This window comes from Falco naumanni, chromosome 5 (assembly GCF_017639655.2).
Source record: "Falco naumanni isolate bFalNau1 chromosome 5, bFalNau1.pat, whole genome shotgun sequence".
Taxonomy (NCBI): domain Eukaryota; kingdom Metazoa; phylum Chordata; class Aves; order Falconiformes; family Falconidae; genus Falco; species Falco naumanni.
Window position 1 is genome coordinate 73,636,626 of NC_054058.1, and position 25,747 is coordinate 73,662,372.

The 25,747-nt window shown below is 36.9% G+C and overlaps 1 protein-coding gene across 6 annotated transcripts in view; it reads left to right on the forward strand.

Annotated features, from left to right (window-relative positions):
* CACNA2D1 (calcium voltage-gated channel auxiliary subunit alpha2delta 1) overlaps positions 1 to 15,105 on the forward strand; it is a 431,936-nt gene extending 416,831 nt beyond the window's left edge. For 3 of the 6 annotated variants that reach the window (XM_040595291.1, XM_040595294.1, XM_040595295.1), the window contains 2 exons: positions 1,509 to 1,591; positions 2,898 to 6,089. In XM_040595291.1, coding sequence (XP_040451225.1) covers positions 1,509 to 1,591; positions 2,898 to 3,056 — 242 coding nt within the window. In that variant the 3' untranslated portion in view covers positions 3,057 to 6,089. Of the gene's footprint in view, positions 1 to 1,508; positions 1,592 to 2,897; positions 6,090 to 10,464 lie in introns of those variants that run through there. The other 3 variants (XM_040595293.1, XM_040595296.1, XM_040595292.1) reach the window with 2 other exon arrangements.
* The last annotated feature ends 10,642 nt before the right edge of the window (positions 15,106 to 25,747 follow it).

The window sequence follows — 25,747 nt, forward strand, 5'->3', positions numbered from 1 at the left end:
GTGCATTTCCCTGTGGGGTCCAAACATTCTAGAAAGCAATAAATGACCTCAAATGGCAGCCAGAGCAGCTGGGTGGGCTTATGTTGACTAAATGAACTATTTTATTTTTGTTCCAACTATGCAGTAGTAAGCCATTCTCTATTTTCTATAACTAAGGTACATTGTGAAATGCAGATGTAGCATAACCTCACACAAGCAGACAGAATGACCTTTGGGTGCTATTCAGATGGTTATTATTAGACTCTGCTTCCTTTTTGCTGGTACAGCTTTGCTTGTGCACATTGTCTTTTTGAATATTTCTGCGATTTGACTCACTCCCCTTTCAGCTGGGGCCTGGCAAAGGAAAGGGGAGGTGGGTCTGATAACATCTGAATGAAGACAGATGTAGATCTGTAGAACTAAATTCCCAGTCCTCTTGCCTTCTCTTTCATTGGGTATCTCCACTTATTGCAATGAAGCTGCTGTAGTACACAACAGTGCATGTATAGGATTGCTTCAAGTACAAGTTAGAGCTACTAAGAGAAATAAAGTATTGGTGGTCATTTTTTTTTTTAAACACCAGCTTAGCTTTAAATTTGTGTACTACCAACTGTGGAATAAAAACAGCTTAACTTACTGAATGGTAACATAAGCAGGTTTCAACGTAAGACAGTTCTGCAGTTTACCCTATCCATGCTTTTCAACTATGCCGCAATGATTTGTGTCCCTTGTTAGCCTGTGGCAAATGTGGAGTATAGTATTAACACTTCAATATCAGCAATTACAGATTTCAGAGACATAAGCTAAAGTATTACCTCACATTTACAGTTATCTAATTAATAGCATGTCACTGCTTCCATTTCTATCCTGCTGTTGCACTGCTCGGACAGCATTTTCTCTGTCTGCATCACTGACATGCTAATGAGATCTGATTAGATTTGGTTGTTTACTATCAAAGCCTACAGTGGGGTGATCTTGTCTATGATATTTGGGGTAAGATAGGTGTATACATAATAAAACCAGTAGTTCTTACCAGGCCTTCACTGCAATATATAGCATTACTCTTCCAAACAGGCTTCTTCACTTTTACTGTATATCTTCATTTTAGCAGAATAACTCAGTGGTAACATATGCTATAACCACTCAGAACCATTGAAAGTTTACTACTTTATCAAATATTTTCTGTAATATTTATGGAATGGTAATAAAGGCTATACAAAAAATCTTTAAAAAACCCTCAGCTTTTATTATGTGTACAGTTCTGGAAGTACTGGTTCTAAAAAGTCATGCAGTATGTTTCTTTTCTTGATTAGAACAGTGTTAAAAAAAGAGTATTTGATTTTGATTTATCTGGGGGGTTGGTTTGATTTTGTTTAATTTAAACACGGAACTGTGATTATTGATGTTTATTTTAATACTATCTGAATTATCATAAATCTTCTCTTTGCCCACTAAAGTAAAAACAGAACGTTAATCCTGCTAATGCACAATGCATGAAAAAGAGTCACGCTCCTTAACCAGGGAAACAGATGAAGGGCCAAATCCTTGTGAAATGGTCAAACAACCTAGATACAGAAAGGGTCCTGATGTCTGTTTTGATGAAGCCAAACAGGTAAATTTGAACTTATAAGACTTTAGGACTATGTTTAAAAACAATTGTAGAGTTGTTTTAGAAGATCTGTAAAAAACTATGTTTAAATGTACCTCGGTGCCTGGTAACCTATCTATCACTAAACACATACTGTTCATTCTGGACCATGGCCACTCTATTTCAAGTATCCCATAATTAACATAAAATTAACAGCTGCTTTTTTATCTGCCTTTCCTATAACCGTTGCACTTTCACACATGATTCCCACTAGGAAAAATAACCCAGCAGTGAGCATAAAACTGGTGGTCTGTCTACAATGCTATGAAATTCAGTTCAGTAGCTTTCTCAAATACATGAGAAACCTGGCTTAGAAGTAGTATTTTTATGTTAGTGTTACCAAACATTAAAGGTGTTGTTAAATGATTAAAAACATTATATTTGATTAGGATGTTGTTCCTTTTAGAAATTCTGTAAATGTGTATTGACCTTAGGTGACATTCTTAACAGGTGATATTCTTAACAGGTATGAAAGTGCATTGCTTTACTGCAATCAGCAGAACTATGCTGTTTAGTACTCCCTGTACTGTATATATTAATTTTTTAAGAAGAAAAATTATAGCTGTGCCAGAATATACTCTCTGTCTTACCTTTCAAAATGCTGTATGAAAGCAAATATATTGAATTCAAATTGTTCAGCATAAATGTCAAGACAAAAAATACTGAACAGGGAAGTACCTGCCATTATAGAAAATATTTTTAAAATGATTTTGTAACACCTCATCTCATTTTTGCAAAGGAAAGATTGTCCAGACTAGAGCAGTTAGTTGGCTATAACTGCTGTGTAACAAGTTTTATTCCAGTATATTATCTGTTTTTCTTTAATAAGGCACAATTACTGAGATGTCAGTAGTGTTATAAAAGCCCACAGAGTTGGTATTCAATGCATTTTTCTAGTAACCAGATTTTATTTTAAAAATAAAGTCTTCTTACTGGCCAACAAAGGTTAAATGAAGTTGCAAAAAACATCCAAAAGCTATTTCACCATTGTAAATATTCTAAATCCTCCTGATACGATTGTGTGTGAAAGTACAACTCTTGCTTACTAGCATGATGTGCTAATCAGTGTGTAAGTCACGTGTTTTGTAACAGTGGACTGTTTTAGTTAAGTTTATTTGCAAAATTTGCTGTGAATCTCTTGCTCTTGGGTGGATGCTTTCACATTAACTCTGCTAACTGCCAGCAATCTGCATGATATCTCATCTTGTATGTCTTTTTTTCTGTGTTTTCTTTCCTTTCCTCTACTTGCTACTTTGCCCGTTATTAATAGGATCAGCCTATATGCACAACGAGTCGTGCCTCTGCCATGACGTCTGCTCCTATCTTCATTTTTCTGCAAGTTTTCATGTGGTGTGGATGGTCAGTTACTTTCTCTAATTTTTTGTTTTGTTCATGGCTTAAAAAATTAGCAGACTTTTTTACTTACTAAGCATACAAAAGAAAACAGAATGAAACGAGTCCCAAAAGCAACAATCTGGAGCAAATTACTATTGCAATATTAAGGGAAATTAAATATGAAAAACCCTGTCTGGAGCCTTATAAATCACAATTACAGAACACAAGGGCCTCTCCCACAGCAAATACAAAGACACGGGAACCTGTTGGATTTATATGGTTTGGGATTGCACATGTACCAACTGAGTCAGTGACATTCCTGGCAAAAAGTTTTCCCCGTGTTCCTGTTAAAATGAACAGAACAAGAAAGTTTTCTCCACAGAAACAAGCAAAGGTACAAAGTAATTAGAAGATACTATAATACCTGTGAAAATAAAGCTATACTTGGGGATAGCAAGGGTGAGCGATCTGTGTGAAAGTAAGAGTTACTATCAAGGAAAGTAATGAGTTTTCACAGCATTCAAGTTAATACATGTTAATGATGGTAAGCAATAGTGTGCATCAATTTGGTTAAACTGTGAATTCAGTCAAATCATATTTATTTATTTATTTTTAAATTTTTTGCAACCTACACATATTCATTGCCTAATTACAGGAGAAAGTGGGATTTTTTCTTCTGATGAAATACATGGATACATGAAGTCCTGCATGTTGACCCAGTGCAGAGTCAGGTTCCTAGTGAAAGCCTTGGCGTTTCAGACTGTGTGGCACTTAATGGTGTGAGTGTGTGCACTGCTGTGCTAGTGACGTGTGTGCGAGGGAACTGCTGATCTAAAGAGAATAAAATTCATCACCTTGCACACTGGAGGGGTTTCTGATCAATATTATTACTCAGAAAACCACTAGAGGGAGATACTAACTTATCTATCAAAGTAAAGCCAGCAGAGGCAGAAATGGAAACTCGGAGGTAATTTTTCAGTTAGTGTAGTAAAAGATAGAAAATTGTAACAATTCAGAACACTCATTTTCTCAATATTTTGTGTTCTCCTTATACCTGGGGGAAGGTTCAATTAATATGACTTGAACCATCAGTGGAAAAAAAGCTTGAAGTTCTGTTTAACAGCTGTAGTTGAGTAATTTTGAAGTTTCCTATTCTGTATTTAAATGATCTAATGTCTAGCAAACCTAGGAAGTTGCACAGACGTGGCTGAAGGTTGTAAGGAAGGGTGGAGGTCCCCTCCCCCAAGCCAGTGTTATTTCACATTATCATCTAGAAGATTAAACATCTCATGTTCTTACTCATGCATTTTGGTCTGCAAGTAACATTATTTTAATTAAAAAGCTACTGTCCCATGTACATAAAGCAGCAGGGACTCACCTTGAGCTGAATTCTTTACGTCCAAACTGGTCTTTCTGCTCAAGAAGGCAAACCAAAATACTGGGAAACACACAAAATATAGTTTTAGCTGACAGACTTTTGGCAGCAGAAAGTTATAAGGTAATTTTGTTCATCCATCCTGTTTTTAATAACACTGTGATTTGGGAAATGGCTTCTTATTGGACATTAGTCTGTGTAGCTTTATTAAAATCACTGAAGCCAACACAGATACAAACCAGCTGATCAGGTTCAATAACAGCAGCTGGGTTTTTTTCTTTCATCAAGGATAACAAACCCGTCTTTTTCACCCCCTTGAGTAGCTTGCTTTTACTTTGTACATTGGTTTTGTTAATCATGCCATGAAGAGAAGTCTACAAGCTTTTAGCTGCTTCTGGAAATGCCTAATTTCTGTCAGTTTGCAGGGATGTTGGTGGGAGCTTTGAGGGGGCTTAGCAGCCCAGACAACTGTATACATTGTGATGGGGTGTGCTGTATCCCTGATCTACATGTGGGTACCTGTACAGCTTTGCTTTGTGTGGTAGCCCAGACAAAGGATAGTAACACAAAATTTTTGAAAGACCATGCATTGGGACTTGAAATGACTCTTGACAAAAAAGCAAAGGTGTTCTCCATGCAATATGAAGCATTTAAAACATATGCTTATGAAAAGTGTAATTTTGAGGTAATCAGTTGATATCAAAGGCCAGATCAGAAGCTCTTTGGTAAATATTGTTGCTTTATCCTTTTTATAGTCAGTGTAGCACAGTGGGTTCTGACACATGATAAAGGTTGCAAGACAAAGTTTTAGTACATTAAATAGTTATACTGTACTTCTAAAGGAGTATCTAGTATGTTTATAGGCTTAGACATGTATGTGTATATATTTGTATTTATATTTCTGTGTGTGTCTTTAAAATTTTGGACTGGCACTGCCTTCAAGGAAATGTTGATTTATAGCAATGAATATACAGGTTTGATATTAACAATTAAGATGTGGTTTTATAAAAGCATTCATTTCCATTCTGCAAATGCTGAATAATTTTCACGGTGTGTGATGCTGTAAAATAACCCTCTCTAGAGTTATCATAGTAAGGCATGACATGAAGGAGATGACATTTGGATTTGACGCTTTTCTACCTCAAGCATGCAAGCAAATTTGACATGTGACAGTAATGCAAGAAATTTCTGATACACCTCTGATGAAATGGAACTATCTAAAGAGGATTCTTTCCAATTTCTTTTCCAACTCTTTCTCTCTTCAAAGAGAAATAATATAGAGAACATTATTTTGAAGACAACAAAGAGAGGACTTCCCCAACTGATCTGTTCGTTATTCAGGTTTTCTCTGTGACTAATGTAATGGGCTGGAAAATGTCAGTGAAACTGCTTAAAAATAGTTCAGTGTGTAACTGCAGTGGCAGAGGTAAAGATGAGGTAAAGATAAGATAAAATGATGCTATGCCATTTGTTACAACAAATTTTATAAAAATCTTAAAAATAACACAAAAAACAGTTGAGAAGCTTTCTTAATGTTCAGGAATAGGGAAGTATTTTCAAATAAGACATTTTGAAGATCATTCAAAATTGATGTTTTGCTCAATCTGGTTGCAAATTAATGACAGGGTCCTTCTCATTTCCATAAAACAGTTGATTTTTTGAATTTATGTAAATCAGCTTGTAATCACACTTTCTCCTTCCCCTCCGCCCCCCCCCCCCCCCCCCCCCCCCCCCATTTTCTTGTGATTTTCACAACAGTTAAAGTACACAAGAAAATTACAATGTGCAGTTCTGGGGAGGAAAATTTAATTTAGGTAGGATTTACTGTACCTTCTTTGCCACTACTATTTTTGTTTTGGCTTAGGACACAAAAGAATAACTGATTCCAGAGAGAATATTTAGAAATTGTTCTTTGCTGAACTGCTGGTTTACCACTGTAAATTGGTCTACAAACCTCAGAAATGCAATATGACTTTGATCAATACGAGGTTAAAATCTCACCAACACTGAAATATGTGCATAAACCTTGTATGCTTTTGTCTAGTATAGTTTAACTCTGTCATTCATAATATGAAGATGCCTCTCCTGCATTAGGCTCCCAAGACATTCTCCACTGCTGTGAAGTTGTGAATCCTTTACAAACTGTTCTGGGTAGTCTTAGTGAAAGAGCAAAAGATATTAAAATACTTCTTTTCCATCCAGTAGGAATATTACATAGTATAACTGCTGAATGGAAAAGCAGCGCCCATAAATTGTGATGGTAGTTTTAAAAAAATATATATCTCAAAAAGCAAATAGAAAAGGGCAACAGAATGGGTTGTTTTTTGGGTTTTTTTTCTAATACATATAGTAGTGGGATGAATTAATTAACATCATTTACCCAATATTTTGTCTAATGCAGAGGTGACATGAAAGCTGAATACTGTATAATTCTATATGCACAGGACCATCTACTTTGTATACATACTGGATGTCATTTTCACTACACTGATATTTTCCCCTTCCTATTATGCACAATTTTGTTGAAGACCTTTCTAACTCTCCAGGCATCTCCCCTCTGTTGGAAAATTTTAAACCTTATGCTTTACTTTAGGCTATTTCTTCAAAGATAACACTTCTAAGTAATTTCAGTGATAAGAATCTTAAATACCAAGAGGTAACGCAGTATCGTTCATTGAATTCATGTGAGAAGGAACCTTTACTGATAATTCTGTTTCTGATGGTACTTGCTGTGAGGAAGAAACAACAGGGTTATTTTTAGGTACTCTGAATAGAAATAAAGCTACATGACAGGACACAATGCAGATGCAAAAAGTGACAGAGCTAAACTAAATAAACCAGAAAGTTCAGTGCATCTTCAAATCTTAGCATCCTACTCCAAATCTGGTGCAGCAGAGTTCACTTATGACTTATTTGTTGACCGGAAACCTTAGGAATTTTGAACTTGTAGAGTGCAGTCAACTACAAAAAAAAAAAAAAAAAAAAAAAAAAAAAAAAAAAAAAAAAAAAAAAGCTTTAGCCAGAATTATACAACTAAATTATAAGGCTAACAGATGGCAAAGACACATCTGGAAATGGCTCTTATTGATAAAGAGCGGCAGCTAACGTGAGCTATTTGCTTCAGGAAAGAATGAAAAGAAATTTTTTCTCTTGTTTTTTTGTTGGTTTTTTTTTTTTTTTCCTGAAAAATTTGGATGCTGTTTTGTTGTTTGGCTTTTTTTTCTTTTTTTTTACATCTCAGTTTCTAAAGGAGACTGTTGGTGAATGCTGTAATTCCTGATGACATATTGTATCTAATTTGTCTGCTTTATTTGATTTTCTGTATAGTTATGCCAAACTTCTGATTCCTCTGACTTCTCTGCTTTAAACAATGCATTATGTGTGGTGGGAATCCTGTTAAAGTCTTCACCCTCAAAACCGAAGTTCTATGCTGTGCCCTGTAATACCCAAGTCCCCTCTCTGCACCTCTGTTACCAAGCAGTTGCCCTAACACCATATTTCACTTTGTACTTTGTATTCAAAACTTTATACTATAATTTTCAGCGTATTTTTCACGATGACCATAAAATTTCTTTATCAGACCTCCTCATTTCTTGTTTATAGCTTATCTGCCAATTTAATGTGCTTTCCTGTTCTTGCCCATTTCAGTAATATTACTTTCTTAAATACTGACCTTTTCGCTGAGACAGTGTACTAAATGTCCCTACGGATTCATGCAGGGTTGTTTCTTTGGGGTTTGGTTTTGGTCTTTTTTTTGGTGGTGGTGGAGGATGTGGGGTTGTTTTTTAATTTATATAGGAGTTGTGGTTTGGGGTGATGGGTGTAGGAAGTGGTTGCTTGTTCTAATTGTGACATTCATTTTACCTGGATATCTAATGCAAAATTGCTAAATACTCTTCTGGATCCTTGTAAGGAGCTTGTTTTTTAAGATGCTGCTTCTAGTTTTCTTCCCTGATTTCTGTTTGGGTTTTTTTTTTGTTTGTTTGTTTTTTCTGTTTGATAAGTTTTTTCTGTTTTCTTGGAATCGGAGCTGTTTGGATTTTTTTAACTGCTTTTGGTAATTTTCATGTATTTCCCTTTCTTGAAATTGGTATCTTTTGTTTTGGATTTGTTTGGCCTCATGTCTCACACAACAATGCTAAATCCTATTGCATTGTGGTCTACAGAGCTACTTTAGCTATACTAGAGCTATACAGAGTAGCTCTCTACTAGTAATTTTGAGAAGGGCCCTGGGAAGCACTAAAGATTGAAAGACTGATCCAAAAGGCCGTCATTTATCACACCCAAAAAAGTGATCTCTACATCTCTTTTTGATAAGGCATTGATCCAGTTTATATGTGACTTCTCTAATCTCACATCACGTTTCATGAGTGATATTGTCACTTTGATCAGGTGGGCAGCAGTGCAATCCCAGTATTACATTTTTATTTCTAGACTGTGAAATTTTTTACCCACAGAGATCCATCATGCTTTCCTTTTCCTGTAAGACTTTTATGCTATTACACTTTGTATTATCCTTCACGTACCACCCTTCTGCTGTATGTCCTACACTGTCATTCTTACAGAGTTGATAGCCTGACAATGTTCTGTCCTCCTGATTATTCTCCTTCCACCAGATTTCTGATATGTGTATTATTTTGGGATGGCTTATTGATAATTTGCCTTCATTCCCCCATCGTAATTTTACTTTCCTAGCATTGGTGTAGAAGCACTTGAAAGTTTTGCTTAAGGATGTATACCAATGAATTAAAGGTGTTTTAATGACCCTTCCATATGTATCCTGATTGTACTTTTGACCTCCACCCGCACCCCAGCCTTTCCTGAAGCATGCTGAAAATTAGTTACACATGCCCCAGTGGCATGTCAGTCTGAATCAGGAGCTGTTCCGTGCTCGTTGGCTTTCCTCTGTTTTCTGTTCTAAAAACTTGTTAAACTCTGTGCCATCAGCTGGGCTCTGTTACTGTCAAGGTGCAGTCTGTCCTTCCCTGCACACGTTCCTCCTGTTCAAGAAGTTTTCTCCATTCCCACTATACCTAGAGTCACCCCTCCCTACACTGCTGTCTTGTCCTTGGAGGCTTGGGATCTCTTGGAAAATAGAAAGTGTCTTTTTATACTATAGGTAGAGAATACCGTGCAAACAAGAGGAAGACCAATTATTTTCAGCCATCAGAGCTACCCATGAATCTCAGACTCAGTGGACAGAGCAGTGCAGGGGGTGGCTGGAACATTGTCCTGGTGCTTTAGGCAGCTAAAGCATAGATTATGTCAGTCCTGAGAAACAAGAAAGTATAAAGATATTACAGACTCCAGAACAGGTGCTGAATGTATTTCAGCCAGACTAACAAATCAGTCTATAGTGTGGAAGATATTATGCATTATAGGCAAAGTAGGACCAAATAACAGCACGGGGAATGGGGAAAAGAGGAGTGACTGCTGTATGGCATAATTAAGTTAGGTCTGTGGATGTGTGACAGAGCAGTGCAGCTACGAGTGAGCCCTCAAACTGGAGGGTGTCTTCTCTATGGACTGCGTCAAATGCATACAAAAAGCCCATGGAAAATTTGGTTCTTGTACTTGAATACAGCATCAGAGACAAAGAAAGGATTTTCATTCTCTTTGGTCATATCTTCACCTGCAGAGCATATTTGTCTTAATGTGCAATCGTGTTGATAAAATGGGCATGAACATATTCTGGCATTTGTTTTCTAATCTTGAAAAGTTAACTGTTCTTCCATCCTGCCTTGCAATAAAGTGGTACTCAAAATATCCAAATTGATGTAATTTTAAGGAATATATATGTGGTTTATTGGGCCCTCCAGGTATACCCCATAGCATTTCATGTTTGATTGTGCAAGTATCCCATCTAGTTCATAAATGACTGCAGTAAGCTTTGTAAGTATTTAATCCTCCCATGCTTATAGTTAATGTAGTAATGCCACTCTTTGTATCAAAAATCAGACAAACTTCCAGGAACTATTTTGTTGTTATTTTAGGCAAAATAACATATATATGACCAAAAAGGATGCCTCAAGGATAGTTCAACATGTTGAAGACTAAAATATAGTTTACTGCTCAGGGAATTTAATTGTAATGAATATTAAATGATTTTTTCTTTTCTTGTCAACAGGAAGATTCAGCTGACTGCGGTGGTGTCTCTGGTCTGAGTCCATCACTGTGGTCTATGGTAGGAATTCAGTTGGTCCTGCTTTGGCTGTTATCTGGCAGCAGATACTGCCAGTTATGACCTTGCTAAACCAAAACCTGCATAACTTAATCAAGACCCGGCCAAAACGATAGCCTCAGTTTCATTTTTAAAAGGGTCAGCTATTCAGACAGCAGCAGAACAACAGTGCTCGTGTCTGGTTATCACTCGTTGTGAGACTCATAAAGGCACCCACAGTGGCTGCATGTCGGATCCTTAAACGTGTGTGAATGCTGCATCATCTATGCCATCCAAACAGAATTCTGTACGTGCTCCATTGGGGAATCTAAGAATATTAAATTTTTTTTGTTTGTTTGTTTGTTGTGGTAATGTTGATGACTTCATGTAAAAGGGCTCCCCTGACAATAGCTTATGTATATGATTTTAATTTCTTTCAAGCTTTGGATATCTTGGAGATTTATATTCTTTTACATGAACAGTTATTTAAAAAAAAAAAAAAGGAAAAAAGAAAAAAGAAAACGTACTCCCCGATATAGATTACTAGCACCATGATGGCTGAACATCAAGTTTAGCTTGATGGCTGAACATCAGTTTTGTCCAAACTATTTGAGTAAAATGGAAATACCGGCGAGTCTTCATCAGAAGTTCAGCATGATTGAAATGCTTTATGATGAGTGGTTTACTCTTCCAAAATGAGTCATGTAGCCAGCTAAGTTTTGGTAGGTTGATAAATTGTCAGTTTAAAGGAAGGAAGGAGGAAAACTTCTCTTTTTAAAAATACGAAGGTGCTTGAGGGTTTAACTAAAAATTAATTATCATCTTAAACTTGGTGTCATCTTCTGTCAGAAAAAATGTTAATTTCAGTGTAATATTCACCTCCTTTTCACAATGCAGTTATATATAAAGCTAGTAGAATCCTTCAAAGGCTCAAACAAAAATGCTTGTGAATGAAAAATGTCTTTGTGATATTTGAACGTTGGTTTCCAAGGGTATTTTGCATGATGATGATGATGCTATATTATTGTTTTTCAGTTTGTTTTCTTTGATGGTAGAGTATAGTTCATTGAAACGATAACTGAGTGATTCTTTTATTGTGTGAGAAACTGAACATTGCAAGTTGCAATCAAATCATATTAAATTATATTATGAAACAGAGCTCTGAATATACTGTGCAATGAAAAAGCTGAGAAAATAGGGTAAATTTAGCTATCATAACAAAAGGGTTGAGTTGGAATTTTTACTGAATAGTGATCTCACATGAATACCTGTGTACAGATATTTTAGGTATATAAAAATCAGATTTAACACATTTATTTTTGGAAGTATATGTTCTCTAAGATTCATATCAGGTTCCCCCTTTGTTCCCTTCATATAAAACCACCCATAAGAGTGAAACCTCCTTTGTGCTATTTGTTATTGAAAATAGCATATTTAACAGCAAAACGTCCTGGTTGCCGAGATTAGAAGACATCCAAACAAATGGGGAGCCTTGAATCTATATGTATGCACATTGATACTTGATTGTGAATAATAATTTTAAAAGTTGTTTTTTTACAACCTCATTGGTGATACAGATTGGTGCAGTAAATTACAATATTACAGTGTAGCACAGTGTTGATGCAAAATATGATTTGCGCTTTTTTCTAGTTTTCAGAATTAAACAGTATTGCAAGACAGCTAAACCAATGAATGTGCAACTCTGCTGTTATTGTACAATTCCGCTAACAACTGCAATATGCAAATACTAACATGGCACAGTACACTAGCTCTTTAAAAAAAATAAGAAAATGCAAAGCATTGGTATGTATATGCTGGCAATTGATTGATATAATTTTGATCATGCCAAAAGCTTAAAGAAATAATTGGGCATGCATTAATATCCTATGAAAACTGAAGAAGCTACTCAAAGCCATGGCATGGCTTAAAAGATCAGATGTCTACTGTAGTTGTACCCGTGGCTGGTTTGTTGTTTTTCTCATGTACCTTGGCTCCAACTATGTATTTTCTCATGTTTGGGAATACAGTGAGTGAAAAAATAAAACCTGACCTTTTGTTTGGTAATCAGATCTAGCTTTTTTAAAAAATATCTCTAGTAAAGTAATGGGGTTAAAAGTACAGTTAACTGTGTTGGATGACTTCAGATCCTCCTCAGGGAAGGTGAGCTAATTATGATAATATGGGTGAAGATAATTTTGGAGCTCTTCCTTCCAGTCATATTACTGTGCTTCTCTTCACCCTATCACCAGTTATCACCTGATAAAAAATCGATTTGAGTCTTTCTAATGCTAAGACTGCAACTGCTTTTTTCCTTAATGTGCTCAATTGAAATTCTATGGGAGTTTTGTAGGATTAGGCCAATACCGCACTCATAGCTTTTACTGTAAGATTATTTAAAACGCATATTAGTTTGCATTTTGCTCTTTTAATTCCTTGAAAGATTGTCAGTATATTAAGTTCACTATACTTTTCACTCAGCTTCCCAAAAGAAACCCTTCATGGAAAAGTTGCATTATTTAACGTTTTGGAACAATTTGCTTATGCTGGTAGACCATATTTTGAGTTCCTTAAAAAACATTTGATGAGTGTCTGTAGGCAGAAATAAAGATGGCACAAAGCCATGCTGCCACAGGAAACAACTGTGGCTTTTGCTCTCACTCCACTTCCCTTAGAGTGCTCAAATACAAAAGGAGGGAGCAGCCGGTGCCATGCAGACACATTAGCCTTCTTGGGTTATCCAGAGAGGGAAATGTCTTTTGTTCCTCTCCTCTGCCCCTCCATAAGACCTGAAGAAACACATCTTAGCCTTCCAGCCGTTATAGCTGTCTGATAGAAAACTCAGGATCTGGCCCTCCTGGAAGGGCTTAGTACTGTCCCCATAGAACTCAATACTTTAAAAGGGAAAAAAAAATAATTTGGCTTGTTTATGCAGAAAGCAATATATATTTTGATTATATCCAGGTGACGGTCAAGATTTTTTAGAACGCACTGCCTAGATATCTGCAAATCACAAAACACAGATAGAAAATACAATGTCAACTTCAGCTATCTCAAAATGTGGATACCAATCTGTTAGAAATAACTTGCATGGATAAATTGTGTATTCTCATGCAGAAGTGTATCCTTAATCTCATATAATGCATAATAGTCCTCTTGTCTGTGAGAGAAGAAACTTGATCCTAGGCTTTAAATTGAGACATTTTCAAATAACAAGATGTTGTAAAAAGTTTTGGTTTTTTAAGCCAGATAAAAAGCTCTGTTGATATTTGCTCAGATCCTTTAAATAGCACTAAGGGAACTGTTGAGACTGTTTCAGTTTACACAGAAGTCATGCAGCCTATTGTATGTCTGACAAATAACCACCATTAAAGTTGTTAGAGCATGGTACTGTGCAAAACATGATCTGAAGACTTAACATGAAAGGTTTCTTTCTAGTTTTTCATTTAAACAACCAGCATTACTGCCAAAACACTGACCGTGGTCCATATTTGTAACAGGTTTTTAACATGACATAGCAGGTTTGATCAACAAGATTTTTTAGGTCCTGTACCTTTAAGACTTTAGTATGATCTTTTTCATGTTTCTAATGCTTGAGGCTTTACTGCTTAACTTGACAAAAAACAGTGTTGCTGCCATTTGTAAGTTTTCCTATAATATTCCTTTTACTAACTTCAAAACTGGCCTTACGGGGTTCAAATAGGCAGTATCCCTTTTAAGTGACCTTTGCAACCCAAGTGTTACTTGCTGCGGTTGAGAGTTTTTCGACATCACTGAAGAGACATTAAGACCTTTTGTTCCCATTAACACTTAAGCTCAGAAAATGTGCTTAGGATGTCTTAATTTCAAAACAAAACCTCAGTCCCACTGGTCCTAAAAATTCTGATGTTAGCACGCTGGTTATTAAGAAGTATATTAATGCCTACAAGGCACTGCAACACGCTTGGGTGTTTTTGGAAGGTCAGCTGAAGGTGAAATCTTACTAACTCCTTCCTTAGTATAAATTTTACCCTAGCTTCATCAAACACCCAAGCCTTTAACAAAGGCCAGACTTTTTTTTTTTTTTTTCATACCACGATGTTAATATTGTTAATACACGTTGTACACTATTGTAAAAAGATTAAAACAAAGTGTCTGAAAACAATTCAAGAGTTTTGAAAAGTTAGCCTCACCCTCTTCCCAGCTACTTGCATCTGTCCTGTTTATGGTTTAAAAGAAAAACATCATCTTGAAGAAATAACTTCACTGAGGCTAAAGGGATACTGTCTTGTTCGGATGCCATGAAATTGCGATTGTGATCTGACAAAGCTGTCTTCTCTTCTTGTGTTGTATGGAATGTCTGGATCATGCTTTCTGGGGTATTTTTATTGAAATGCTCAGTGTGTGTTTCTGCAAAAAAAGACTTGGTTGCTTTTACAAGGCAAACAGGTCTTTCTCCCTTTTCTTGTGTTCTCTTGACACTTTTGTGGAACTTGACAAGCCTGGAAAAATAATTTTTTTGTAAAAATTTGTACAATAATGTTATAAAAAAGTTTATAATCCTAGAACTGTTGTGTTAATTCTTGTGCAAAAACAGTATATTCAGAATAAAAGTTTATCATTTAAAATCAACAGCTACTTTGATCGTTCACTTTGTAAAATAAAAACATGTAAATAAGAGCCCACATGATTTGCTATATAATACTTTTGAATTTGCTATATTAATTGCATCCAAGTGTCTGAAAGAGAGAAGTTTTCCAATGTGGAGACAATGATCTAACACAGTTCTTATTTGGGTTCAAAGGAGGATGTGCAGCAAAGCAAACCCTCATTTCTGCTTCATTTGTGGCTGTGAAAATTTCAAAAAAGTAAAAAAAAAAAATAAAAATTGTAACCAACAAAAACTAAGAGTCTGTAAAGCACTCAGTAAAATAACAGTCTCCAAAGCATCTGAAGTAGCCCTGTTCTGAAACAATTGCTTTTGGAAGGATAGTCATTTACTGAGTTATAAACATTGATGAAGTCCAAGGGTTCATTCACATGGAGAAGCAGAATAAAATTGGATGGCTCAGATGGGTGCTGCCCAAGTTGTTGCCCCACCTCTGACAAGGATTGCTGCATGATTTATGAATCAGCTTCTGTACTGCTGCCATTCTCAGCTGAGCATTAGACTCAAAGTGGATCTATGTACCTTAAACAGGCTTGAGATGTTCAGGAGTTGCTTCACCGGGTGTTCAGATGTACCGCCGTGGTGCTGGCGATCTCTGTCAGGAGGGCAGGGCAGATGGCTGCAAGTGGTAACTCCCTTAGAAGCCTGATTTTAATCCATGGCTGTGAATGTGTCAAAGCACAGAGAGAATGGCAGTCGTAAAGTACTGCTGGATTTACTGAATCCCCCAGGAGTCAGATAAGACAGTAAGAAATCAAATGCAGATTCTAATGCAGCAAAGTAACAGATCGCCCATGTGGAAATGCTACAAAGCAGCGCATGACACTGCATCAACATCCAGAGACTACTGGCCTCAACTAGATTAAACATTGCTGCCTAACTACATGATTACCCCCACATGCTGAACTCATTGTATCATGATTTCTGTATGCTGAGGGCCATTGAGATGTAGAATTAAATAAAACCTCCAAATCCCTCCCTGGTACATGTTCAATTTAAATTCCATACTAGAATACACTAATCATTATGTACCAGGAGCTGACACTCAGAAAACACAGGGTTTCTTCCCCCATTTCTGGAACTTACAGGCATCTTTGAATTTATCAGTTTGATTTGGGAATGACTGCACTGCAGTGAGATATTCTGTACTAGTCCCTGGTTCAAATCAAGCCAGAATACACTTGCCCTGTCATATTGTATTATTTTGAGAGATGATTTCACGTTGTCCAATGCAGCTCTATTGCTGCTAACCATCTACCAAAAAAAAAAAAAAAAAAAAAATCAAGATGTTATATAACACTGATGTTATAAAAGCCCTTCACTGTCACATCTATTAGACAACTGCTCTTTGTAGTGCTCGACTGAACAAAATGCACACCCTGAATTGTACATCTCCTCTGCCTGTTGCAAAAGACATTGAACACAGTGTCTCCTTTTCCAAAAGGCTATTAGGAGCTTTTTGTTCCCAAAGTGTATATGGGGAAGGAGGGAAGGAAAATGAGACTTTTTTTCAGAGAATGATTTTATCCAAGTTCTAACTGTATTTCTTCTAAATGTTTTATATGTATATTTATTTCTCTTTTCCTGATTGAGAAGATCATATCCTCAGAAGCTGACTGTTCCTTTTGAAGCCTTGTTCAGAAACCCAGAAGCTTTTTAGTAAAGTCTCTCCTTTAAATAGAACACCCACACCTGTTTCTTTTGGGGTTTGAACCACTTTTTCTTAGGATCTCACAAGCACTTTCTTGACTAGATCTCCGGTGTACCTCTCATGTTTTATAGAACAGATACTTGAACTTAGTAGTAAGTGTTTCCCATGGGGAATGGTAAACATGTTTGTGATTTGTCTCACCTAACTGTAGTTTGCAATTAGTCATGAGTTCACTCTGCAGTGTGAGGAGTTTAGGAGTTTGCTTTACAAGCTGCTGGTTCTACCTAGGCTTTGGCCATCTGCCTTTAATGATCAGAAGGTGGATTCTTAAAACAAGAATTTTCTGCTGCTGTTGTAGTAGTACACCTTTTCAAAGAGAAAAATCATCACAGTAAGTAAAAGCTGCATCTGCGACTCTATCCGTTACTTTCATGTGTTGGTTTTTTTCGTTGTTTGTTTTTGTTTGTTTTTTTTTAATGGGATCTTAGTGCTGCTAGTCTCCAACAGCTGTTTTGAGAAAGAAAATATGAAGTATAGAGCTTTGGTGGTATTTACTCTTCCTTTTCAAGAAAATCTTTCAATTATTTTTTTTTTCTGTCACTGAATTAGTTATTTTATAAACAAAATAAAATGTGGGGAATTGGGAATGGAAGCTGCCTCAGAATTTCCATTTCAACTTTTGCTGCTTTAACCCAGACCCTTCTCGTAACCCAGACTCTTGTGATCTCAGCCTCCATTCTGTGGCTTCATTATTTAAACATAAATTTTTGAAGCATTGTAATACACACGCACACACACCATGGCAAGGGTAATTAACATGCTTGGAACACTGACTAATAGTGCTATGTTTTGCTATGTGTGGTTAGCATGTATTATTCTTGTAAGCTATTGTGACAGTCCAGGCAATTAGTACTCACTATGGTAAGGGTTAGTCAGTTCCCATATAAACTCTTATATCTTCAGGAATCAATTAGCTCTAAGATAAAATAGCAGGCAACTGAGGTTCAGCTCCAGCTGAAAGGTACTCTAATACCTAACTTAAAATGCTCTGGAAGTTGTGACCATTCATCTGTCCTGCTTACCTGTAGCCGGCACAAAGGATAAAGGTGCTCCCTATGATGGCAGGATTTGCTCTTGGCATCTTTTGGGAATTCCAGTATGGGAAATAACAGGCATGAGAACTTTGAGAACTTGGGGCAAAATGACAGACGGCAGGATTCACTAGGTGGTTCGTTCGGTGTCTGTGTTCCTGGGCTGATCGGTGGAGATCCACCCAGCACAGTCAGTGCAGCAGGGAGCACTGTTCCCATGACTAACCCCTGAGGGTTTGATTGCCGTTGCACACACAACCTTTCTCTTGAAACTGAGGCATGATGATGCTCAATTCAGAGAAAGACAGACCAAGGAGTGGAGATATATTAATTCAAAAGTTGATTCTTCTGCTTTGCTGGATCAAGTTCCTCGTTCCTAGGATTAAGGCCTGGGCTCAGTAAATTCCACCTAAGGGAAGACAGATGTGGAATTTAGGCACTTAGCTACCAGAGAATGATACAGACTTACGGCTGCTGTAACAGCCATTGCTGTGCAGACATAGTGGAAGAGATGCCAAACTCCAGGTCCTGGGAGAAGCTTGTTTTGGTGGCTGTGGTTGGAGCACAGTCTGGGCCAATGCTAAATTCCTTCCAAAGTAGAGGGGAGGTAGTGGTGGTGGCGAAGGGGATGTTACTTATCTTTTGTACCATGTGCTTCCACTTAAAGGACTTGTCTCAAAAGTGTAAAATCTGTTTCTAAATCTGTCTTTAGTCTGAGGGTATCTATGGGACAGGGAATCTGACCACTTGCAAACATCCTGCAAGTGAGATGGTTACCTTGAACGGTCTTGCTGTCAGACTGTTGAAAAAAGGTCTGCAATAAGCAGAAAAGTAAGAAGCTTTAAACTTCTATTGACTTTTTTTTTTTTTTTTTTTTAAGAAATTATCGCTTCCTTATGGCATGAGAATAAATGGAGAGGTAGGTAAAACTTGAAAATCTTGAGAGTTCTGGAAGGTTTAGGTATTTCTACCTATGTAGATGGTGGTGCTGTGCAGGATATTCAGCATCACAGTTTTGTGTGTTTGGGGTCCCAAATTTTGACCGAGTCACATTTTAGATCTTAGGTGCTATGATTTGGAATTCTGAAATTAGATGATGTTTCTGAGAATGGTATTTATACTATTAATCACTGGAGTTTTTCTTTGGTTGATTTTTTTATAATTCTGTCCAATTCCAATCTAGCAAATCACACCCTGTCAAGTTTTAAAACACATTCTTAATTTTCAATGAATGAAAAGTCTCCCTATCCACAAGGAAAGCGCTTGGAAGTAAGATCGAGCACCAGCTTTGGTTTTAGCAGACTATTTTATTGCTTGGAAAATATATTGCTGATAGATTCAACCAAAAATTCTGTAGCCACTTGTGATTGTATCCAACTTTGCATCCTCCAGTAGCTGAGGCAGCAGCAGGGAAGAACAGTGGTGACAGACTGCATATTTTGAGGATCAGCTGGGCCATCCTTGCAACAGTTGGAACTAGTTGTCACAGCTTGCAGAGGAGGCAGGTTTGGCACCGCAGGAGCGCCTGCTGTTCTCCCCCAGGTGGACCTGCCAGGCTAGGGGACTGCTGGGCAATGCTAGCGCTGCCTGGGGCTTCTCCAGGAGTGATGGGAAGAGCTGTACACCTAAGGGAAGCAAACTGGTGTATCTGTCTCCCTCTTAACAGCAGGGAATTCAATGAGCTACATCATATCTGAGCTTTCAAATGCCTCAAATTTCCCTAAGAAAAATGGTAAGTCAGAGAGAATAGCTTTCAATTGCTTACACATCTCTTACAGAATGTAGGTGTTAAGCTAAGGTTGAGGTATTAAGATTTTTTGGGGGATATTTGGGAATAATTATGTGGATATGAATATTTTTATGCCTTTTAGAAACTACCCATGGACTTGTAACAACCTGCCTGTATGCTTTGCTTTCACAAGGTCAAACAGCCCTGCTGCGCTTTTCTGTGGCACATGACACGAGTCAAACTGTGCTTTAAAGCAGCCTGCATGTAAGGCTGCCTTTGCAGGACATGAAGGAGAAACTACAGTCTGTGACACTTGATCTTTTAGAATCTGTAGTCAAGTGGAATGTCTTAAATAGAAACTGGCCTTGCTCTGAATGAAAACCTGTCCTGGGCAGTGCAGAGAGAGGCACCTTTATTGTTTCAGGAAGAAGTTGTCTCATGTAAATAGATACTCTGCTACAAGAGGGCTTTATTATTATTTTAATAGCTTAAATAGCCATTTAAAAATTACAGAATAGTGTGCAATGCTGTATTTTATAGCCCAGCTGTATTCACCCTGCTGTAACTAAGACTCTGGCTTGCCTTCATCTTAGCTGAAGCTTTTCCCTGCAATTTATAGTTCAGCTGATTTACACAGACCAGTGGATCCCAGAATCAAGTTCCAAAACAGTGCAGATGATGATGATAGTAGCAACAGTGGAATACTTTTTTGAGGGTTTTTTTTTCCCACTAAACCCACCCACCCACCCAAAACACTGAGATTATAATTCCTTTTAAAAGTAACAAAAAATACACATGACTCGATTGTCATAAGGAAACATGTTATTTTTCATTGCTTCATGTCAGTGTCTTTCTGCACTGAGGGCTTTTTCCTGTAGTTTATAAAATGTGTGTAATGAACCTGTATCAAAAATAAAGCCAAGCTAGTTCATTTTTAAGTGCAACATAGAATGAGTGCTATACTGGACATAACCTTTCTCCAATACATACAGAATCTCTTATTAAAACTACAGGGAATTTAATAGCTATAGTTTTATAGGTTATCACACATACATAGCTTTAATTCTTAGTAAAATTAAATTCACAGCTGCTGAAACAAATAGCTAGTTTCAATTCTGAGGAAATCAGAAATGCAAAGTGGTTCAATCAGTAGTATATATGACATTATATTGAGATTGTAAGTAGATACTCAATTTCTTGCTACAGTGTTGTTCATGATAGATGACTTAAGAAGTCATTTTAAGAAGAAGACTTAAAGGTCTGTTTGTCTTAAGTTAAAACCTTTGTCCTGTTCCTTTTTTTTTCTGATGCTGTTAGGCATCATAATGTGCTTAAGGAAGAGCTTGAATTTTCCAAACTGCCAAACATTTGCCTCTCAGAGCAAAAACTGGAAGAGAAGATTAAAGGATTTGCCACTTTTGAAAAGCAGACATATTTTATTAAGGAAAGCAACCATTCTTTGAGGGGATCTTAACCAGCTTAGTGAAGGTAGTTGCTGTTTCTCTAGGCTAATGGCAGCAAAAAGCTTGAAGCCAGTGATCCATATGAGAGTATAAAACTAAGAGATGCCAGACTCTGCATGGATGATGTGCAGGGCTCGAGGAGAGTCTTTGAAGTTCATGCTGATACTCAGTGAGGTGGTATCTACCCTGTTCACATCTTGTCATTTGGAACGGTAATTATTCTCTGCCACCAACACTTCTGACTCATTTCTCTGCCATCCTAGCCCATGCAGGCTGCTAGCGGGCTTCAGCCCCTGTGCTGAGCAGTGCAGCCCCCGTGGTGCTGCTTGCAGTGGCTGCAGGCATCTTTCAAACATTTCTACACACAAACACACAGCAGAACTAGCCTCAGTCTCTGTATCTAACGGCATTACTCACCACTGGTCAGAGGAAAACATGACAGATGAAATTCATAATTAAAGCCACAAATAAAATTTGAAAAGTATGTCTAGAGTGTCTGGATGTAGTTTTGCATGGAGTAATACAATCTTTGGCAGTGCCAGGCAATTGCCTTTTGGAAACATTGGGTGGCCTGAAATTAATTTGTTTAGTTTTTGCTTATGTAAAAATGTTCAACTTCATGACAACATCTGTTACGAACCCAGAGGTTATAGATGTCCAGCTTGCATTTATATGAAATAGAACCAGATGCAGCTGTTGGGAAACAGAGTATAGAAACATCTAAATGTTTTTTAAATTACTTCACTGATATTTTGTCTCATGTTTTCTTACGATTCATGATTAATATTTTAAAAGGTGATTTATCTTTCATCTTGGGTTCCACTATTGGTGACCTAACCTTAAAAAAACATGATAGAGCTTGAGAAGAAAGAATGTTTGCTGAATGTAATATTTTTTTATATATTTCAATTAGTAAAACATGAATTAAAGTCTGTACAGTTATAAATTATGGATATTAGAAGAAAATTATGTGAATGGGGTTTATCTTCTTTTTCTTGTTTTCTCCAAAGCAGAGCAAAGCTGAAGAATCGTTGTCTTTTTATTATAGTGCTGTGGATGATAGCAGAGTGGATTAACAACTGATTGTCCTTTTGACTCAGATTGTGATTGATAGATGTAGAATATATGTAGCAGGCTCTCTCTCTACCTCTTTTGTGTTACTAATAGTAGGTTATAACAGTTAAAGGACACAAGCCTCATTTTCACTTCTGGTTGTGGGAATTCAAAAAACATTTGTTCTGAAAGTACAAATGGTATTTATGGAAAAGCTTTCTGAGGTTTCTAGTAGTGCCATCTGCTTGCTCCACCAAACAATCGTTGCAGTCAATTGTCTGAAAACCATAGTACTGAAGCACTTGCTTTAAATTTAGCACTTGTTTCACTGTATTGCTGGGGGGAACATTGCACATGCATAAAGCCAAGTATGTGTTTAAATACTCTCACTGAATAGAAGTATTTAACAGCTAATACATTGATGTCTGCAGTGGGTTGTGTTATGCTCCTTTTCAAAGCTACTTTATGCTCAAGATAACACTATTTTGTGTTTTACTATTTTGGGGTTGTATATATTAATGCTTTTTTAAAAAAAGATAAAACATACCATCTTTAGTAATGATACCTTAAACTCTCAGTACAAACTATTACAATTTTCCTCGTACCAAAAAAAGAAGAAAAAGGTATTTCATCAAATGGTAAAATTATCAGTAAACTCCTATTGGAATAACTATGACATGTCAGGACTTATGTGACACTTGATGACACATCAAACATTCACTAGGAAAGGAAATATGTACTAAAAGTGTACTAAAAGAGCTTTGTTCTTTATAGCAATTTCATATCCCTATTGCAAAGATTGTAAAGAAAATCCTGCAGCCATATTCCTACCTCTTTCCAAAGCAAATCATTTGTCTCTAATATGTCTGAGGAAGTACAGGTATTTCAGTTTGTATGAAGTACAGATGTCAGAGGTAATCCACAAATGAAGGCTGATGAATAATTTGTGAAATTAGAGTATAGTGTAAGGAAAGCTGATGGTGTATCTAACAACTCCACCGTGAAGCCAGGCTCTTTCCGAAGAGGTCAGTCACATTTGTCACTTGCTATGTAGAGGCTATGAAATAACTCTTCTAGTTTGTTTGTTTGTCTCCAGAAAAGAGACTGTTATACAACTGCACGTTTTAACATTTCACATGCAATAAATCCAGTGAAGTTAATCCACAGGTAAAAGGTCTGTTGCACCCTGTGTGAGCCTCCTGAGCATACACACTCAGACCCTGCTGTGGATGTGGAGCATGTTGTTTAAGAGCATCAGCACATCTTGGAGTTACTAACTGATGATAGTATCAGTTGCATATCAAGCCCTAAATGTGGGTCTGACACCTGCCTCCAGAGGAGAAAACTTTACTTCTGAAATGTAAACTATCACATTCATAAATAAGCAATTTATGGTGTTAAACCACTGTTGGACAGAATCACTGCAGACTAATACCAAGCACAATTGTTTTAATAGCAGTTAATCAGCTCAAACCAACCCATATATTAAACTTGAAATCATGTTTGGACCTTTATTGTTTATGCAAATCCAATTTCTTTCTATTTTTCTATGAAGAAAAGTTTTTTTTAAAAAAAAAACCAGAAAACTAAGCTTCTTAGACCCCAGATGCAGGTTTTTAAAATCAAGGAAAATTCAGAGAATCCTGGTAGAAAATGACAAAAATTGGCAAAGTTGTTTCAGGGATGGGGGGAGGGGGACTTCTTTTATTTTTTTTTCTTTTTCATCCCTTGTGCACCTGCACATTTTACACTGTCCTTTTTAAACAGATGTGTTTGGTAGTGTGTTGCCTGTTACAAAATCATATGCCCCACCAATCACAAGAAACTATAAGCTGTTCAGTGACTCATGAAGTTTCTCAGAACACTTTTCTAGCAAATAAATTAATGTATTTCATAACCACAAGGCAGCAATTGCAATCAGTGCTAGAAAGATGAATGTGGCGTAATATAAGACATATGTGACTTTCTTTTTTTATTGTGAATCCTGTGAAAATGGATTAATGATAGATTTTTCTTACTCTAGTCAACGTTGAAACTCAATACCTATCTTGCCCTCAATACAAAATCGTACTTATAAAATGAACAGAGGCTTTGTTTAAAGTGCAAGGAAGATACAAATATGAGATGGAAGCAAGAATGTCATAACAGTATATAAATAAATCATGAATATATGAGCTCAGTATCTTGCAGACTTAGAGCACATGAGCATCTCGTGTGAGCTGTCCTGCTGACTTCAGTGGAAAGCTTGTGTGACTTGTATTATCTAAATAAGAATTCTTGCAATATACCCAGGAATAGCTTTAAAGTACATAATTTGCTTCTTTCTCTTTGAGTAATGCATGTGCTTGAATAAAAGAAATAGAGGTTGGATTTAAGGTCAGGGCATTCCCCTTCTGAAAAGTTCATGCACTTAGATAATAATACAAAACCCCAAAACTCTCATTTCTTTTGAACACTTCTGAGATCACTGCTCCACATTCAGGTACCTGCATTTAATCATTCCTTTGGTAGCGATTCCTTTGCATTTCCTTGTAAATGCCAGAGTTAGGTAAAGTGTGGAATCGAGTATCTCATCAGTTTGGAGATGCAGTGTTTTAAATACCAGCTTGCTGACGATTCTGCCTATGGTGAATAACAGAGTAAATATGTTCATACTCAGTATGGCAACTTTAGTGTGTCTCCTCTCTTCCTGCAGAAATCACCAAAGATCAGGATAAGTTTTTCTTCTCACTGTTTCCACCACACACTAGAGAAGGGACATTCTCTGTTAAAAACAAAAACCAACAAAACCCTTAAGCCTGCCAAAAAAACCCAAAAAACCCAAAAAACCAACAAACCCCCAAAACTAAACACAAGCCAAATACCCACCATAACCCAAAACAAAACCAAAAACCAAGAACAGCAAAAAAAAAAAAAACAAAACCCAAAACATCCAAAACCAAAAAACAAACCTGAAAACTCCAACATAATATTATGTTATTTAAGCCAGAAAGGACTGTGACATTGGAGTTATGAGTCTGTAATAACTTGGCTGGGCATCTTTTCAGGACAGTTATTGCTAATCTGTTAGATGATGGTACTGAGGCAGGTACAAGCAACCTACCTCTTGTGGGATTTGTTGATGCTTTTAACTCTCTTCTTTTCTTCCCAGGCCAGGCTGTAACTTGTGTCTTTCTTGGTTAAGACCTTATTCCCGTTAGACTGCTTAGGAAAGTGTTGTGTAGGGTGGACCTTCACTTTCACTTCCAGCCCTGTCCTCAGAATTTCTCCTGCTGACAGGGGAAAAAAGCACATGTATGCATGTAACAAAAAGTGTTTATTATCCTTGCACTAAGTTAGTGCTTTTGTATGCCTTTTCAAAATAATACTAATTGTTTAATCCAACTTCTGCAAAATTGAATTGTTATTTTTTCTCTTCAGTTTTGGATGAGGTCTTTATCTTCTTCATGTTCTATATCCGTGCTGATGTTTATGATGTTGCTACTGTGTTTTCCTAACTGTAACAGTGGAAAGATACTGGTGTAGGACTTACAAATGATGGGTGTGAGATCTGTGAATGCTGAGCTCTCACAAGCAATTGCCAACAACAAGTTTGTGTTTATTAGATGCTGCTCATGT